Raw genomic sequence first — 14,543 nt, 5'->3', positions numbered from 1 at the left:
CAAGGGAGATGTCACCTCCCTGGACCGGCTCTGAGCAGAACCACCTCCCACTCTGCTTTAGATGCTGCCCAGGCTGTGCGGCTGTTTTCCTTCCCCTGGGGCAACACCACAGAACACATGAAAGCCTAACCAAAATATAGGTGATAGTAAGATTTTTGAGTACTTACGCTGAAAATGTCAAGAGCTACTTTTAAATAATAACTTTTAGAACAGTGACAACTGATCTCTGTTTTGGGGGCTTTTTGTTCTTTCTTTTTCCAAAAGTTCTGCAAACAACAGCTTGATAGCTGATCCTGACTGAGGAAGGGTCTGAGGGAAAGAAAAAAGGGGTTGGCAGCCCTTTGGGGGGCTTTCCATGCAGGACACACAGGCACCACCTGCAAGGTTTATCCGCTCTCAGAGAGAAAACCCAGGTTTTGGTGAAGAAGCCGTTCGGTTCTTTTGGGCTTTTTTCCCCCCCTTTTGCTCAGGTATCTCTGACACCTGACGGAGGGCGGCGCATTCGGCGGCCGGGGCTCGGCGCCCTCCGAGCGGGCAGCGGCTCCGGCGGTGCTGGGAGGGCTTTCTCGCGCTTCTGTCCTCAGCGGGAAATAAACTCTTTTATCCCCCAGGAAATCCCGCGGAGGTGGGATGGGCCATCTGCACAGTGACAAACATTTTAAAATTCAGGGAGACAATCCGCTTGGAGCCTCGCGGGTGAGGAGAGGGGCTGCCGGCCCGGCCCGTCCCGTGTGGAGCCGCGGCGGGAGGCGGGGAGGGGAGGGCAGAGGGAGGGCCGGGTGCCCGGGGGCTGCTGCGGGGCGGCCGCCAGAGGTGCCGGCGCCGGGCAGGGAGCGCGGGCAGCAGCAGGCAGGGCACAAGGCAAAGCGCAGGGCACAAGGCAAAGCGCAGGGCACGGCGCTGGGCGGGCAGCAGCAGGCAGGGCACCAGGCCGTGCAGAAGGCAGGGCGCAGGGCACGGCGCTGGGCAGGGGCTGCCGGCGCCGCCCGCCCCGCCCCGCCGCTTCTGCCACAGCCCAGCCGAGTTTGGGGGCGCCTCTTCCCCCCGCTTAAGCGACCTATGCGCCGTCTCCGCCCGGACTCTTCGGAAGGAGTCGCGCCCTTGCTGCTTTACAAAGCCTTCCTCCCGCCAAGCGTAAGTAGAGCGGGCCTGGGCTGCGCCGCTCGCCGCCGGGCAGGGCCGGCACAGGGGACGCGGGCACGCCGGCGGCGGGAGCCTGCCCGGGCCTCTGCCCGCTCGCCGTGTCCCCCGGCCGTGGGATGGGCGCCAGGGAAGGGCAGGGCGGGGCCCAGCCTGCTCGTCCTACTGAGGAGGAGTCGTGGCAGGGGCCAGTCGCGGCCCCTGCGGCTCTGAGTGCCTTCCTGAGGGACCCTGGCGCGAGTGTCCCGCTGTCCCTGCCGCTCCCAGGAACCGTGTGCAGGCAGCGGCGTTCACAGACGGGACGGTAACTGAGCCTGGTGTGGCAGGGAGAAGTGTCCAAACCTCGCCAAGTACCTCAGAAGATGCAGTGGAGGACAAAGTAACAAGTATTAATATCCAGGATGGTTGTGTAGGCACGTGTAATGTCTTCCTTAAAAGTTGTCACTAGCCTGTGAACACTGATATGCATTTCCAGCCAGTTTTGCACTTGGAGTAAAGTTAAGACTTGAATATATAAAGCAGAGCCAGAATTTCTTCCAGCGTTGTAAGCGGTACTGCGCAGAATGATGGAGTTCACAAGCATAACCCGAGATGGTTCTGGGGTTCCACTGACACTGATCTACTTTCAGTAGAAAGAACAATTTCTACTGATAGTGGGGAAAACGGCCAGGTGGCCTCCCTGCATTTACCTCACTCTGTTCACATCTTTGGTCCAAGAGTTACCAAAACGTGCCAGTTACTCACTTGTTCACGTAGGACTCACAAGTGATGCAAAGTATAGAGGTGAATAAATATTCTTAGGAAGGTATGAAGCTTGATGAAGTAAAAATTTGCCAGTGTTATAAGCAAAAAAAGTTTTTTCATTTGTGTCCTTTTTTTTCCTGTATGCAAAAAATTTTTGGGTTCGTTGCTGACTCACTGAAGAAAACATATAAGCCTGGCATGTTACTAGAAATCCTTACTGTGTTAGGTCTTTAAAATACTGACATAGGTATGAAAAATGAATTGAACTGAGTAGTCAGAGATACTAGAGGTATTTATTATTTAAAGGTAAATGAGAGAATCCTGCTGGAACATTTTAGAATGAAACTGGAAAAAAATTTAAATTGTTTCTATAGTATAAAAGTGTACTTTGAGGAGTTTGAACAGGGTCTCCCTTGCAGTTACTTTAACTTACCTGAAGTCCTCTCAGACAGGTACTCAAATGTTGGAGTCTCTGCTTTTCTGCAGTAAAAAAGGGTCTTGAGTCTTTGGACGCCAGAAAGGCTCATCTTTCCTTTGTGTGTCTGGGGCGGGGGGCGGGACACTCCTCACGGCGCAGTTTTTACATCTGTGTGGCTGATGGCGTGTGGGCACCTGACAGCTCTGTCTCATTCATGCTTCACTCGCTCGGGATGTAGGACTGCTGCCCTCATGCTCCACGGCTGTTCCGCAGTCCCCCGGTAGCTCCACACCCTTCACACCTTTCAGCTTTACTGGTAAGTCGCTGTCTTTTCCTTCCCACCTAGAGCTCTAAGATGGCATTTGAGTATCCTGGGGGAGAAAAGGGGTTGCTTTTTGTTCCTGTTTTTCTCCTGTAGCTAATGAACCAGGGCAGGGGCTCCAGCAGGGTAGAGGGGAGTTTAACAGGTGGGGTGTAGCTCTCCTCTGGGCTCAGCCCTGCACTCCTCCCGCTTTTCCTTTACTCAGGCCAAACTTTCACTCAGAGGTCAAGTGGAGTCAAGAAGAAGTCTAAAGAAGTTTTGCTTCGGATGTAAGGAGGAGGCTCCATAGCAGTAAAGTAAGTTCAAGGTAATAACAAGATCAGTTAAGGAATTAATTTTTAACAGGTGTTTAAAATACAATGAGAGTGGTGATAGATGTGTCTGAAAGTATGACACTGGGAGCATGAAGAAAGGTATTTTTCAAATCCTTGTTGAAAGAAGTTTACAAAATGAACTGTGAAACTTCTATAGTGATTTATGCAACACTCACCATTGTGCTTCATATACATGTACATGGCCAAAAGCCATGAAGTTTCACTGGAAATAATAGTAGCTCATTCCGTGCCCGCACATATGCCAGTTTGTCTGGAAGTACGTGGTCACGCTGCAGACTTTCTGCAGGATGACTGCTTTTGTCTCATTTAAGTTAGCAAAGTTAAGAACCTGGTAGTGGTGGAGATTGCTGATTGTTTGGTGTAAAAACAAAGTAAATATTGCAAGTTGTTTTCACAGCTTTTTTTTTTTTGTCATACTGCTTTATAAAGCAGATATAATTTTGAAGAAAAAATCGAAATTCCGAGTGTTTAGACTGTCACAAGAAATTAATGGAAATGTGGGCCAATTTAAGAAATTGTATTCTGACAAGGATATCTGTTAAGTTTCTAAATATTTGTTATGGGACGTCTTTTGGATATACCAGTATAACGAAATCATAAATACATCAAGTGTCATAATCTGGTAATATATGTAGTACAGCTGTGTACTTATTTGTGTTCATATGGGTATACAAATACATAAATATGTGCATGTTGAGTAAATTTATAAATAACAGAATTTTGCACACCTAGTACACATAGTGATGAGCCTCTTCAGTGACATAATCAGAAATAAAAATAACTGGAAAGTTTGTCAATGTCACATTATAATTATTCTTCTCCTGCAGAGGGACAGATATGACATTGCAGCTTCTAAAATTTATTCTTGCTTTCTTGTTCTCTTTGTTATGTGCAAAGTGTGTTTGTGCATGTACTAAACTAGTAATTAATAACACAACATTGATTCTTAAATGCCATGCCAATTTTTATGAGTGTCCATTTTTCAGTGTGGTCTCAAAGGAATTATTTTCTAATACAAGAAATACAATACAGCAGAATACGCCAAATAATACAAGACTCCCAGTTCTTATTAACTGATATGAAGGTTCATGAAGTCCTTGCTTTTCATACTGTTGGATTAGATTGTTTCCTGAGACAGATTCTCTGTCATTCCCTTGTGGGTATTCATGGACATAATGAAATGCAGATAAAGATGTTTCATTTCGTAATCTGCATTTTTTTCCAAGCACAAAAAGAAAAAATGTCTCCTTTCACAATCCTTTTTGAAGATTAGGTCTTAAGAGTTGCCTGTCTTTGTAGCACTGAAAGTAATTCTATACAGTTGAATTTTATGTAATACTACAAAAGCAAGCTTGGGATATTCTCAGCTAAAATATTGAGTTGTGGCTGTTTAAATTTAGACATAGGTATTCTTGAACTCACTAGGGAAAAATCAAACATTCTCTGAGCATTGTGAACTTTCTGTTTTCATTTAATGTGATTTAATAATGATTTGTATCAAGCCACCCCTTTGCAGTTGTTGGTGTGATTTTAGGATGAGTTACATTGGCCTTAAGAATTGCTTACTGAAGAATATATTGGCAGTGAAGAAAGACACAGGACTTGGATTTCTGGGAACTCTCCAGCCTGTGGAGATATGTAACTTTGCATTGCCCTTGGAAAAAAATATCCTTCCAGTATTTATGTACTATGGACAAGACACATTTGTGGTGATGGCAGCAGTTGCTGCAATTCATACTTGGATGTACACTGAGACTTTTCACCTCTGTGCAGCTGAGATGCTGTGAAGTGTCTGCTCATGGTTTAAACACTTTGTCTTGGTGTGCAGGATGAATTTGCACTCTAATACACAGAAATAAATATTATAGCTAATGTAAGCACTAAAATAGCTTTTTTTACGTGTATCCTCTGAGAAGTGCATTGTGTCATGTGTGTGGTGTCCTGAATTAACTCAGCCTGGGCATTGCTGACCTGTAGTAAAAAGAAAAAAACTCTTGAATAGTGTTAGTGATTGGAGAATGATTAAGTTAGATGGATTTATTATTTGTCATTTTAACTTCTAAAAATTGTTAATGTTCTTCTGGTAATCACTAGATAAATTCTCAGAAAAGCACAAAACATCCTGTTTTCATTGTAGACATCATTGCCTGCTCAGTACCTGAGCTGCCTATTTTGTTTTATCTGGATGGAAAATAAAGAGTGAGGCAGAGAGTATTGAACTGAGAGGCACAGAATAATGCAAAGTATAGCAGAGAAAGGAAATAATAAACTTGGGTTTATGCTAAGCTTCTTTAATCCATTAAATATCACATTATTTATTTTGCTTTTCCTACATTTTCCCACTCATAATGAGAACATACCTGAACAACAGTTTAGTTCTCTTCAAAGCTGGAATTAAACTGGGTATATCTTCAAGTGATTTTGAGTAAAAAAAAATATAAAATTAATTCATTACTGCTGTAAAAATTATTATTTGTCAAGATTAAAATTACTTAACCATCCAAAATATTTTAAACCTTACAACATTAAGATGGATGGTTAAATTTTAAAGTAATATAAACATACTTAATTAAGACTATGAAAATACTATAACAAAATTTTTTCAGCTTTGGGCTACTCTTTTAAGAGGAGAAAAAATACACTTTTCAAAAATAATCTGAATTAAAAAAAAATATTTCAGGACAGGGAACATACACAAAATCAGTATTTTGTTGTTAGTACAGTTTCTGGTTTATCATTTTATATTGGAAAAAGAATTCACTTGTATTAAAGGGAATGCATTTTTGAAGAATATCAAAGATGTATTTTTAGGGGGAGTTTTTATTAAATTAACTTAGTGTGATGAAAAATGAGTTGGTATTCCAGGATTTATAGAACTGCAAAATACTAATGGGTGTGTTGTTGCTTTTTGTATGAAAGCATACTGCTCTACAGTTACAGGTATTTCATTGCCTCACAGTAAAATCAAGTTATAAAAAAGTACCTTAAATAAATTTTATTTCTTTCATTGCCTAACTAAAAGCCTGAAAGAAGTTCAGGACAGACTTTGGAAGTACTTATTTTGGAAAACCAGTGACATAATTGCTGGAAATTACATTTGTATAATGATGAGGATAGTACACTTCTTCTGTGGTAAATTCCTAGCTGTAGCCATGAACAACTTTTTTTCCTCAGGAATTGTAAGACACCCAGGTGTTTGGATAAGAAGTATAAGCATAGTAAGATGTAATTAAGTTATATAAAAATATTCTAAGATTTTTAAACAAGAAGATATTTACTTTTCTGATAGTGGTTTTTACTCTATGCAAATTGTTAAATCTGAATTACAATTATGATACAAGTATTTCTGAAGGTATTGAAGTTAGCTGAAAGGAAATTTTTTAATTTTGTTTTTAGTTGAAGGTTGATATATAAAATATAGAAGTGAGTTTATTTGGGGAATGAATTGCACCTATATATATTCCAGTATTCTTACATATAATCCCGTTAGGAACAGGCCAAGGATAAGAGAAGTGATACCAGGAGTTTTCTCTTGTTTCTCAATTGGAGGAAGCTTGTGAGGAATCTGATATTAAAAAAAAATCTCACACTTTAAGCCTTTCCAAATCAGCAATTGTGTCTCTGCCTAGAATTGGACTTGGGAGGCCCATCATGCATGAATTGGTGGAAACTGCTGAGAATATATGCCAGTTGTTTGTCGCAGAAATAAGGTCATAGGATGTAATTCTGTTTTTTTCCAAGAAAATATCTGTATTATAGTTGCTGAAGTGACCTTGAGTTTGTTGTTTTGGTTTTTTGTTTTGTTTTGTTTGGTTTTAATGATGTTGCAGTAGTTATGGTTCAGTAACACAAACTGCCAGGACAGTAGGGGAAATAGCACAGAAACCTTTTCACCATTCCTTGTGCAGAATTTGTCATTCTTCCCAATATTTGAAGTTATTAAAATGTCTGGGGTTTTTTAAAAATAAATTCAAATATGATTAGGCTTTGAGAACATGCTTGTTGAGTTGTACAAATTCCAAAATCCAACTGTAAATTCCATTGGTTTTGAGTAATCGTTTTTCTGTGTTTGTACAGTTTGAAAATAGCAGAGACCCATTACTAACTTCCTGATTGCTGGAATAAATAAGTTCTGATAACAATAAAATTATTACAGTTGGGCAAACTTAGCATCACACTCAGGATACCAGTGCAGTTGCATTAATAGCAGCCTTATTCTGTTTAATTGATCTGGTTTCTACCTGTTCTTTTCTAAATAAAAGCAGGAGCAGATAGAGCCATCTCAGACAGAGGAAACAGAAATAATGTTATTTTAAATATTTAAATCTGGTAGAAATTCTAACTTACAAATCCTCTTACCAGTTGTGTATAGGCCTGTATGGGCTCTGTGAGATCATTTTAAACATCTCCCTTCTGTGCTTACCAAAGCCTGTGCTTGTGAGGTCTCAGGGTTATCTAGTTCTTAATGTATGTGTGCAATATTCTGCAAAAGCAAGATAAGAAATATCATTTGTCTGGGATCAATCTGTTCTCCCCCCGTGCTGTGCAATTCCAAGATGTTTTAACATTGCTCTAATTGCTCTGATGTTCTTGTTGTAGGTTAGAAATCTGAAGCAATGGGTGACTGGAGCTTTCTGGGGAGACTGTTAGAGAATGCGCAGGAGCACTCCACGGTTATTGGCAAGGTTTGGCTGACGGTACTGTTTATCTTCAGGATCCTGGTGCTGGGGGCTGCTGCTGAGGAGGTCTGGGGAGACGAGCAGTCGGACTTTACATGCAACACTCAGCAACCTGGTTGCGAAAATGTTTGCTATGACAAAGCCTTCCCCATTTCTCACATCCGCTTCTGGGTGCTGCAGATCATTTTTGTCTCCACTCCAACCCTCATCTACCTGGGCCATGTCCTGCACATTGTACGCATGGAGGAGAAGAGGAAAGAGAAGGAGGAGCTGAAAAAGAAGGGGAGCAGCAAAGATGGCAACTACCCAGTAGCAGCAGCAGCATCTGGCAGCGGTGGTGGAGGAGGCAGCAATAACGTCAAAGATCAACCTATTGTCAAAAGGGGGAAGGAGAAGCTCCCAATCCGTGATGAACGTGGTAGAATCCGTATGGGAGGTGCCTTGCTCCGTACTTATGTCTTCAATATCATATTCAAGACACTGTTTGAGGTGGGCTTCATTGTGGGCCAGTACTTCCTATATGGCTTCGAGCTAAAGCCGGTTTACCAGTGCAGCCGCTCACCTTGTCCGCACACTGTGGACTGCTTCATCTCGAGGCCCACTGAGAAGACAATCTTCATCATCTTCATGTTGGTGGTGGCCTCAGTCTCCCTGCTGCTGAACATGCTTGAGATATATCACCTGGGGTGGAAGAAGCTTAAGCAGGGCATGACGAGTCAGTACATCCTAGAGATGCCTGTCGCAACAATGACGCCAGTTATGGTAACAGGGGAGTCCAAACCTGTTTCCCTGCCACCGCCAGCACCACCTGTGGTGGTCACGACTGCCACGCCGGCCCCTGTTCTGCCTGACACCCGTGCTGTCACACCGCTGCTGGCCCCAGTGACCATGGCATCGTACTACGCTACAGCTGCTCCAAGGCCGCGGCCCCCCTCCAACGCGACGTCCATGGCAAGCTACCCCGCTGCTCCACAAGTTCCTGAGGAGAGGCACCGCGCTGTCACTCCCACACCCATCTCCACTCCCGTCACCATCCCGACCCCCATACCCACGCCCACGCCAGCCGTCATCAACTACTTCAACAGCGGCAGCCGTGCCCTGACATCTGAGCAGAACTGGGTCAACATGGCAGCTGAGCAGCAGGGGAAGGTTTCCTCCAGCTCGGCAGGTTCCTCTACCCCCAGCAGCGTCCGGCATCCCCTTCCTGAGCAGGAAGAGCCACTGGAGCAGCTACTCCCACCCCCGGCCGTGCTGCCCATCGCCGCAGCCAACAGCGGCAGCAGCACCAGCCTGAGCGGGGCGAGCGGCAGCAAGTGGGATGTGGAGGGCGAGGTGGAGCTGTCGGGAGCACGGCCCGTGTCGGCCGCCTGCACCACGGTGGAGATGCACGAGCCGCCGCTGCTCGTAGACACGCGGCGCCTGAGCAGGGCCAGTAAGTCGAGCAGCTGCAGAGCCCGGTCAGACGACCTGGCCGTGTGAGGCGGTCGCCCTGCTCGGGGAGCGGGTGCTGGAAGGCGGAGTGGGCAGGGGAGCTGCCTGGGGAGGCCAGGCCTGGCGTGGGTGAGGAGGCCTGGGCTTCAAACTTAGACGCTTGCTGTTTTTGCACTCTGTGAGTTGTAGTGGGGAAAATTATCAACATCTTCTAATAGGTCAGGGGTGACCGAAGCGCAGCCCGTGGGCCAGGGGACCAGTCCCGCTTTCCTTCATGTTCACAGCAGATCCCTCAAGGGCAGCTGTAGGGGAGGCCTGCACAGATTACAGGTGGTGATGGTAGCTGGTCGTGTGCCCTGAGGCTGACTTCCATGTGAGAAAAATGTTAATATCCCTGGTGCCCGTGCACCTGGCTGTCCTCTCCCTCCTGCCCTTGCCTTCACTTCAGCTCTTTCCCAGAAGCTCTACATGAGCAGATGCAATGACTTACTTTCTTCCTCTTAAATCTTACTTAACCCTATGGCAAACATCAGGGTGGTATATTGCCTCTTGGCACCTGTAGTGTGTACGGACCAGCTTGCCAAAGGTAACTCAGTTTCTTCCACATAACGTGCCTTATGAGCCTTTGTGTTCGTGGCAAGTCACCGATGCAGTCCTCGGCCAGGCAAAGTTTAGGGAACCCCTGGAATAGGGTTTTTGAAGTTCTTTTTTCCATAATTTTTTTTTTCACTCTTGACCTCTTAGGAAGTGTTCAGTTTGACCTTCTATCCAGTGTTTGCCAACCATGATCACACCATGTTTATAAGCCTGCGAATATGTTTGAGCATGTTTGACTATAATTTTAGCTGACTTCTAAAATTGCTTACAGGAGGACAGGAATTCAAACCACACCTTGGAAATTATTACACAGAACAATTTCTCTTCAGAAAGCGAGGATTATGATTTCAATACACATGTGGCTCCATACATTGCCCATGGACAGACAATTAGGATAAAGTACAGCTCTGCATTTTAGACTGTTAGATATCAGCATAAGTTTGTTGGAAAAATGCTTTTTAGAAGTGAACTTGAGTGCTTATTTTTGAGTATTTGAACATTTTGAGAATAATCTGTAGGCTTAAAGTTACTTGACTGTGTACTTAATAATTTTAGTTTGATCTTTGATCTTACAAGAAAATGTAAGAGGAAAAAAACTTACTAATGGTGAAATTCCCAAATCAACATTATTCCCTGTTGTGTACCCTTTAACATCAATCTGTAGTGTCTTTAGGTCAGTGAAAACAGACTTAGATAAGATTGTATTGCAGATAAAGTGGCTAAAATATCTGGGCAATGTGGTGGCTGAAGGGTCTGAATCCAACTGAAGTCACTTTCAGAATTTCCGTTCAGTTTAACAAAGAGCAAGATTTGGGAGTGGATCTTGCAGGCCTTATTCAAACAAGACTAACATTCCCATGAAGTTTTGGGAGCCAGAAGAAATTTAGATTTTGGGCCTTAGAAAAGACATTGAAATCCTGCTTTTGAAAAATGTGCATGTCCCTTAAAAATGGGTGAAGGAAAGTACTAGGGTTTTTTTTCTAAGGTGCATCTTCCCTTTCAACAGGCTTTGTCCTTTATTCCCTCCTAAACAAGATGTTAGAATTCTGCATGCCTGAATAGGCTCAGAAGAGTTTCTGTACAAAAGGAATACAGAATTAAGCCCAGCTTCTGTTCTAAGCAAAATCCAAAAGAACTAAAGCTTGGAGTCAGTCCTGTTGCTGCTATAAATCCAGCGTACTGTAACTGGAAAAGAGCAATCAAACACACTGGGATAACCCTTTGCATCTTCCAAGTGTTTGGCCTGGCAGTGCAGTCCTTTCTCAGGCAAAGCAGGGTCAACCTGTAGCAAGTAGTTCACATTACCAGTTATTTCTGGTGTTAAATGTTTTCCTGAGCATGCTTATTTTATTCAACAGTCAAAATATATTCCCACCACACAAGATTAAACATTTTTACTGCTTTCTGAGTAGTCACAATGAGCTTCTTATGATCAGAAGCACAGTTCTGCAAGCTTTGGGCATGTTGTCTCATGACTTCCTTGTCCTGCTTGTGTTGAACCAGGTGAGGAGAAGTCTTTCTGCTTCCATGGATCTTTAGGGCAGCCACTGCATTAAAAGTCGATGTGTAGTAGTACAGTAAAGATATTTATTATTCAGTATTCAGCTTCAGGCATTCTCTCGTGGATTTTCTGTGTTACAAGCCATAAAAACATTTTCTGCAAGAAAACTAAAAGCCAAGTTCTGCTTTCTATTGTATCCATGCAACTATGCTAAACATAGACTAAAGTCGATGAAGTTGCCTAGATGCAAACAGAGATTATGATTCAAAATTTTAAGATTTACTAGCATCTATAGTAGCAGTTTTGTAAGTTTTGATAAATGCCAGTTAACTACATTGCTGAAATAATGCAATATATGCATCTCTGTGTTTTAGTACATTGGAGTTTATGGGCTACATTTTCCTTTGTTCTGTGTTTCTGAAGAATGAAGTCCAAATCTTTCTGGAGTGTATTTATATAAACCCGACCACCTGGAATGTGTGCTTTTAAATATCACTTCCTGAGAGCAAAACTGATGATGTTTGATGGGGCTCTGCATCTTGCAGCCCTTACTTTAGTTCTACCCTCACAGAGTGTGTCCTGCAGGATTGCATCCATATTGTATATAAAAAATAGTAAGAGAGATGGATTTAACTTAGGGTCAACTGAGACCTAGGCTGACCTTTTCAAGTTAATGTGTGTGGTTAGACCTGCAGAAAGTTCAGCTGCTTTTGTGGAATATATGGTATTTTCAGCCAGAGTAACTACTGGAAAGCTCTAAAAGATGGTTTTTCCTGTTAGGTGAAGCTCGGGGGGAGAAATGTAACTCTATTGCAACCCCTAAGAGAAGTCTGAGAGAGCAGCCTCTGCATCCAGGCAGTCCTGGTCTGAGAAAGCAAAGCTACAACTCACAGGTTGCGCTTTTAAGATCAGCTTAAGTTCCATCACGTAACTATGCAGCGTCGCGCCTCTTCATTGCCTGCAGTTTCATTTGGAGTCCAGTAACTGTTTCTTCATTTAAGCCCAGGTAACTGTTTTGGCAGAACTCCTCCTTAGTGCTTACAACTGCTTGTAGTTGCTGCATCACACCTGGATTCAGATTTGTTGAAAGAAAAATCTTACTGGTGTGGCCAATTTTGAGGACTTCAGTCTTTACTCATGAACGATCACTGAATTCAACGTCCTGTGAGTCAAGTGCTGAATTCTGTGCAGAATTGCACAGTTCTAGAAAATATGTACAAACATCCATTGACTTGCAGAATAGAGTCTATTGGCAAAAATTATCTGCTAATTTCTAAGTTGTTGACTCTTTCATGTCAATTAATTAGAAAGTTTCATGGGAACTGGAAGCAGGCGATACCCTGATTTAGCCCAGTCATATGGCTGTTCAAACACAATTCTGAAAGACCTCAAGTGCACAGCTAAGATACAAAACCAGTAGGTAAGTTATCACAAAAGCAGAAGTAGAACAGAATCATGCCCGATATTAAGCAGACTGAAAAAAAAAAAACAAACTACTAATTTTTGCTCTTTGAGTAGAATAATTGTGGGAAGACTTGTTCTCTCTCTTACTTGAAGTTAAAAAGTGTGCTGAGGTAAGCTATGGAAAAGAAAACTGAAAAAAGATACTCTTTGAACAAGTTACCAGGTGTATGATGTACTACTCCTTTTGCAGTATATTTGTTGTTCAACAAGGCACTTAGAGCTAATTAAATGTCTGACATTTGCAGCTCTTAAGATTATTTTATGGTATGAATACATAAGTGTAGGATCAGTAAAATAATAAAAGCAAGGTTTAAAAATCAGATCACTATTTAGGTCCTTCTTTGGTTAGTCATGGGACCACCTCCTCAGCTGCTCCAAACTGTTGTATTCCCCTGCGTTCATGTGGATGACAGCAGTCTGCAGGAGCAGAGTGTTGAGCCCCCAGGTCTTTTTGTTTTGTACAGATACTAACACCATGGATTTGAACAGGCTGGGTTTTTTTAAAATTCCAAATGTTTTACTTTGATTCTTCTGAAAAGTGTGCTCTTGCAATTTTGATTTTCTGAAGTTTACATTCAGTTTTTGATTTCAGATTGCACATTTGGATGAAATAAACTGCTTTCTAAGTTTACATTTGTATAAGAAGTAAAAGAATGACTCTGCCAATGTGTTAAACATGAGAGAAATGTCTTACTATAACACAGGAACTCTTCAGACATAAGGCAGTACCATTAAATTTAACCTGATCACTGATGCATAATATCAGCTTTCTCTGTGCAATTAAAATATGGGCATTGGATATATAGGGAGCACACCAAGGGGGAAAAAAATTTCATCATGAATTCAATTATTGCCAAATAAACTAAGGCTCACTCTTGTTCATATGCCTTCCTGTGTGTTTAGAGCTTCAATGACAAAAATTTGCTGTGACATATGTCCTTTACGAGCTAAATTTACAGCCTGGTTTAAAATTCCAAACAAAGTACTTGTGAATAAACACTGCACTCTTACACTGTATAAGATTTTACAAAAAATAAATTAAATGTTTTGCTTTCTAGGCAAAAATATGGTTCTGAGCCTGCAAATACAATTTCATGCAAGTTATTTTAACTTTTGCAAATAAGACCATTAAAGGCAATGGGACTCTTTGCATAAACTAAAAACACTGGTGTATTAAAGAAATTGTAGATTTGCATTTTAAGTTTGCTGTAAGATGCCAATCTAATTCTAGAGCTTTCAGTTCTTGAAGAGTTATGCAAGATGTGTGAGCATATTTTAAGGTGGAGAGTACATTGCTATTTGCATTGCCACTGTTTCTCATAGTTAAAGGGTTCTAATGCATAAGAAAACTTACTCAGAACTTTCTTGTTGCTTTCCACATGTTTGTCTTTTACATGACGGAATCTGACAATAAACATAGCAAGTTTTCTGGGCAGTCAGGAACTTGTAGTAACAATAAAACCAGCAAACAGTACTGTCTTCTGAGAAGTGCCTTGTATATTAAATTCTGTAAGAAGAAGGTTGATGTAAATGTTAATTTACCTCATATGTTTACAAAATTGTGACTAAATAAACTTTTTGTACCACAGCATTGTCTCTTCTAGATTAAATTTTCATGATTGTGTAGATGGTCTTTTAAAATACTAAGAGTAAGACAGAAGAGTAAGCTCCCTCCCTTTATCATTTACACTGCTGCTTTCCTTCATCGTGTGAAGTGCTCACTGAACTGCATCTCTTGGAAAACTGGATGCTGAAACCTGTCTCCCTGCAGAACTCCCAGTGGCTTCAAAGGAAGTTCACAGTCCAGAAGACACGTGGGAGCAAGACCCACTTGAGCATGTGCGAGGGTGAAATGCTGACTGCCTTGACATCAGTGGGAGGTCTGCTTCTGCCTTACACCAAATCCAGGCTT

At 42.3% G+C, this 14,543-nt stretch overlaps 1 protein-coding gene across 4 annotated transcripts; it reads left to right on the top strand.

Moving 5' to 3' along the window:
* Positions 1 to 997: 997 nt before the first annotated feature.
* Positions 998 to 14,219, top strand: GJA3 (gap junction protein alpha 3). 4 transcript variants are annotated; one of them, XM_063149000.1, is made up of 4 exons: positions 998 to 1,134; positions 2,541 to 2,618; positions 2,830 to 2,931; positions 7,559 to 14,219. In XM_063149000.1, the coding sequence occupies exon 4, from the start codon at positions 7,576 to 7,578 to the stop codon at positions 9,115 to 9,117; it is 1,542 nt and encodes a 513-aa protein (XP_063005070.1). In that variant the 5' UTR covers positions 998 to 1,134; positions 2,541 to 2,618; positions 2,830 to 2,931; positions 7,559 to 7,575; the 3' UTR covers positions 9,118 to 14,219. The 4 variants fall into 4 exon arrangements, with proteins under 4 accessions (XP_063005070.1, XP_063005072.1, XP_063005071.1 ...); XM_063149002.1 differs by lacking the exon at positions 2,830 to 2,931; XM_063149001.1 differs by lacking the exon at positions 998 to 1,134 and having other exon boundaries at positions 1,313 to 2,618; positions 2,830 to 2,920.
* Positions 14,220 to 14,543: the final 324 nt, after the last annotated feature.

This window comes from Melospiza melodia, chromosome 2 (assembly GCF_035770615.1).
Source record: "Melospiza melodia melodia isolate bMelMel2 chromosome 2, bMelMel2.pri, whole genome shotgun sequence".
NCBI classification, from domain to species: Eukaryota; Metazoa; Chordata; class Aves; order Passeriformes; family Passerellidae; genus Melospiza; species Melospiza melodia.
This window is presented reverse-complemented; position numbering and strand designations above follow the sequence as displayed.